The following is a 5,000-nucleotide window of genomic DNA, read 5'->3' as shown; positions in this document are numbered from 1 at the left end:
AGAACAAGTACAGCAGAAGACTGAATTGGAGAATCTGAAGAAACAACAGCTAGGTATTGTTCTCTGATCATTGTTCTTGCTGCCGGCTGCTTTTGACAGCAAGACATTTCATCACAACTACTGATTATTTTCATGACGGATTAATCAGTGCATTATTTCTCCTTGTTTGTTCAACTGAAGGTAGAAATGACGTTGCTGCAAATAGCAACCCGGTCTCACTCAAAAGCGTACAAATAACACGGGTTTACAAACGTGCAATGTGTATGCCAAAGTAAAATTGTGCGTACAGTAGATACGTGGAGCGCTCCAATTACAGTAAGGGAGACCGGTGCGTTTTATATGCACCCCGCTTGCGTCGCCACGTTGTGTGTTAACGCGACAACAGCGTCACACAAAAAAAAAAGAAAACATGGTTGGGTTTAGGAAAAGAATGCAGGGAAAGGCTTTAGTAACACAAAAAAGTCACAAAAACACGCTGATAAACGGTTGGGTTTAGGGAAGAAACATCGGGGAAGGCTTAACAAAAAAACATGAGAAAGTCACAAAAACACAGCACATAACCACTAAAACACGCTAATACACGGCTTAACAAAAAGGCTGAAAATCGCCACACGCGGGACACAAACCCTGATCTCACCCGTGAAAGTCCTGTGTTTTACCCATCCACCACCCCAACCAACCTCCTTACGCGGTCCCGCGTCCCTTTATACTATGAACGCACCGGTCTAAATTAATGTAATTGGAGCGCTCCACGTACAGTATCTACTGTACACATTGCACGTATTTTCAAAGTGTAAACCTGTTTTATTTGTATGTTTTTGAGTGAGAGTGGGCTCCAAATAGAGACTCAACATACAGTAGTGAAGCCGTCTCTAGAAACCACTGTTGTTTTACACCGTATCATAGCAGAAATAAATGCTCAAACTGATTAATCGATTATCAGAAGACTTGGAGATTTATTTAATAGTTGATGACTAATACACTTATCTTTGCATGTCTAGGAAAATTTACAAAGAAACTCAAGCTGCAGTGAAAAGAAGCTGACACAGTTTTGTCTCTGATTTTGCAGAACAAACAGCAGAGCAGAAGACTGAAGTGAACAACCTGAAGACTGAAGTGAACAAGCTTAATCAACAACAGCTAGGTATTGTTCTCTGATCATTGGGCCTCATTCACCAACTGTTCTTACGAAGAAATGTGTTCTTAAACCCTTCTTACGCACTTTTTTTACGAAGATTCTGGCATTCACTAATGTTTTCTTAACTTGGATTTGTTCTTAGCTAAGAACAAAATCTACGAACACTGAAAAGCACTCTTACGCATATTTGAGTGATGACAATTTGCTCCAAATGATTGCTTACTGCATTTTATTTAATTCTACAGTCGTTTACAATAATAGTATTGTATTGTACTGTAATGTATTTCTGATCATTTGTTGAAAAATAAATCATATTATGCAAAAAAACACTAACACTGCAGTTTACATCAGCAATTAAACTGATTAAATCCTGCGTTATTTGGTGATTGATCGCTATTAATATGGCCAAAATGCAGTGGTAGAATGTAACAAAGTACAAATTCGTCCTAACTGTACTTAAGTACATTTTTCACGTATCTGTACTTTACTTAAGTAGAATCAATAGTGCATATCGTACTTTTGACTTTTACTTTGTTACATTTTGCAGCAATTATCTATACTTTCTACTCCACTACATTTCTACAATCTTCCGTTGCGGTAGATACTGTATATATGGGTTGCCGTAGATACTGTATATATGGGTTGCCATAGATACTGTATATATGGGGCACCGCTGATCCAAGCCGGCTCCGGTGCTGCAGAGCCCGGGCGCAGCGCCGCTGACCCTCGGTAATACAGCCTCCGGTAAAAGTGAAAATGAAAACGTTTGTTTTTATTATTTTAAATCATAGTTGCTATATCTATTTCTCACCACAGCGTCGTTTACTCCTCCGCCAGGCTGCGTAAGACGCGTTCATATCTTATTTATTTTGCTGGACCTGTTCACATCTCCCCATGTCCGCTGCTTCACACTTTATTTGCTTACTTGCACGGTTAAAGAAAATGAAATACATCGATGAATAAAACCAACCGCATTCTGATTCTAACAACATATTTCCGTTTCATGGTTAGGACAGGAACTTCTTTTAAAAAGCCAGGCCTTGTTTGTGGTTGTGGACACCTTCTACTTTTACTAAAGTAAATATGTCTCTTGTTATTTGTACTTTTATTTAAGTACTGAGATTCAGTACTTCCTCCACCGCCGCTCCGACAATCTCCGACAACCTGTCTCCCAGGAGGTGCACAGGAAGTGTCATGTCCTTATATGGGAATTTTTGGGGCGTTTTCTTATGCTAATTAGGAACAACTGGCACGCGCTTTCAGTTATGAAGACGTGGGATTCATCAATCCTAAAAACACAGGGGCGAACAAATCTGCTGTTTAAGAACACGTCATGAATCCGGCGTAAACTTTTCTTAGAAACCTTCTTAAGAACATATTTAAGAGAAAACTTAGGAAGATATTGGTGAATGAGGCCCATTGTTCTTGCTGCCGGCTGCTTCTGTTGCTGAGAGATTTACAGCGAGACATTTCATTTTTACCAAATAAAACCATGGTGGCCCAACACTTCTAACTTCTGGTAGATTTAGGAGAAATCTACACACACAAATATACAAAAAACACGCATCTAACATTCAAACTTCTTCTGTGCTATCTCAAGACGTTAAAGATGAAAAGTTATTAAAACAGGGTTCGTACGGGTGCTTGAAATCCTTGAAAATGCTTGCATTTTGATGTTGTGTTTTCAAGGTTTGAAAAGTGCTTGAATTTTTTATAAAATGCTTGAAAATGCTGGAAATTGTAACTGAATATCTTTCAAAACAAATACCTAACTTACTGAATAGTTTGTTTATTAAATGGAGAAAAAAAATGTTGGAGTGCCTAAAATTAAAGCTGCTCGCTGTGTGACTGTGATCTGCCGCCACGCCAAGACCCGCCCTAGGAAGCATCTTGATTGGTTGGAGTAAGGCATTTCACCTCGAGAGGTTAAGGTTAGGATAGCCGATTGGTCACATAAGCAAACTGTAGCCTACTGTACACGTTAGCGCCAGTTAGCGCCTATTTGTTTACGCCGAGAGTACATGGTGTGATAATGTAATGTTAGTATTGCATGTCCGTTATGGCACGTTCATTTGTGGAATATGCAGTGAACATAGCCAAAGTTACATCACAGTAACTGTAACGTTAACTACACGCAAATTAAAACCTGCAAACGTTAGCCCAGTGCATAACAACAATCGCTGATTGATGAAAAGAAATCATGTCATACAAGTAGCCTACTGTAAGGTTGAGGATGGCCTTATGCAATATTTACACTGCTCTATTCCAGTAGATAAATGTATATGTCTTGGCAATGAAATACATTTTTGTTTTCAATTAATATAGTCTATTTATCAGGCAGGTGCCTGTGCACTGTCAGAGTCTTCTGGGTTAAAATAGAATTACAGGTTGTTGTTGCACTTTCTCAGATTTAGTTCAAAACTTGTCTATATCAAGAATGTGTCCCAAAACCAAGGCCTGTAAAATATTTCTGTTCAAATCCTATGTCTTCATATTTTTAGCCATTGAAATTACTAAAGTTTTACAGCCTGAAAATCACATTATCTGGCAAGCAATATTTGGACATTAATTCATAGGCAGCCCAAACTTTGTAGGTTGGAAGACAAACATGTCAATATGACTGAACCATTACAAGTTTGTACGAACCAAACTGAACCATTGCACTTGATGTAATGTCTTTATTGATCCATTTCACAAGCTAAGCAAGAAACAGCACTTACTTGAATTGATGCATTTCATAAGCCGTGCAAAGATATCTCAGACAGTGCAGTAACGGAAGACGACAATGGTGACGCGTGATGCGTCTTCAGTGTAAACCCACATGTGTTAGCCTGCTGCGGCATTTGGATTAGTTTCTAAGGTTATATGCCGCAATTTTTGTCAGCAGAAAGTTTCTCCCCACGTGCTCACCATACAGCCATCATCCCAACACCAGGCAAACCCCTCCACGTGAACACACACACACACACACACACACACACACACACACACACACACACACACACACAGTCACCACACTCCGTGGTGACACCCACAGTAACCAACGATGTCACTAAGCGCGTGCACATACACTACAGTGCAAAAAAGAGGAAAGACCATAAAAGACTAATCAAACCCAATGTATGGCTCCTACAGGCATATTGACACATTTAAAGTAGAGTCTTGTGTAATGTATCATTGAACTCAGCAGAGAGTTCCCTTATCATTGGTGATGATTAGCCCCACCCCCCCTATATTTGGTACAACATTTAATGTCAAAAAAGAAAGGAGGTGCGAGGGAAATGCTGCTTGCAGATATAATATTTTTATGGTTTTGCCATTTTTTGGGAGATTTTGTTTGTTATTGTTATAAATGTTATTCTGCCCTCTTCAAAAAGCTTTTAGTAGCATCTTTAGGGTTCTGCATTTCACACATTCTACATATGAACACTTGTATCTTCTGAAATTGAGTCTTAAAGACATGAAGATGATGTGTGAATTAACTGAAACTGAACTGAATACATTTACAGAGAAGGGTCAAAATCTTGACACCTGTACATGAAAATATCCTGATTCAAATCCAAATCTATTAATTTTGACTTAATTCTGATTATGTATGATCCCATTAATATAACATTCTCAAAAGCCAATTAATTATTAAATATTCTGTTTTTATTTTAAACACGTCTTGCTTTCTAAATACTAAACCTTGTTAGAAATGTAGTAAATTAAATTAATTTTATTAATTAATTAAATTAAACACTTTGATAACATAGGACTCAAAATGATCAGTTTAATTTTTGATGATTTTTAAAATAACATTGCTCTCTCTCTCGCTCTCTCTCTCTATCTCTGTCTCTCTATCTCTGTCTCTCTATCTCCC

At 38.2% G+C, this 5,000-nt stretch overlaps 1 protein-coding gene across 7 annotated transcripts in view; it reads left to right on the top strand.

The window, feature by feature from the left end:
- The window catches only part of LOC114566815 (complement C1q tumor necrosis factor-related protein 3), a 35,614-nt gene that overhangs the window by 29,385 nt on the left and 1,229 nt on the right, over positions 1–5,000 (top strand). For all 7 annotated transcript variants that reach the window (XM_028595584.1, XM_028595581.1, XM_028595587.1 and 4 more), the window contains 2 exons: positions 3–53; positions 1,070–1,144. In XM_028595584.1, coding sequence (XP_028451385.1) covers positions 3–53; positions 1,070–1,144 — 126 coding nt within the window. The remainder of the gene's footprint in view (positions 1–2; positions 54–1,069; positions 1,145–5,000) is intronic.

This window comes from Perca flavescens, chromosome 13 (assembly GCF_004354835.1).
Source record: "Perca flavescens isolate YP-PL-M2 chromosome 13, PFLA_1.0, whole genome shotgun sequence".
Taxonomy (NCBI): domain Eukaryota; kingdom Metazoa; phylum Chordata; class Actinopteri; order Perciformes; family Percidae; genus Perca; species Perca flavescens.
Note: the sequence above shows the minus strand (reverse complement) of the source record. Positions and strands in the feature narration are given on the sequence as shown.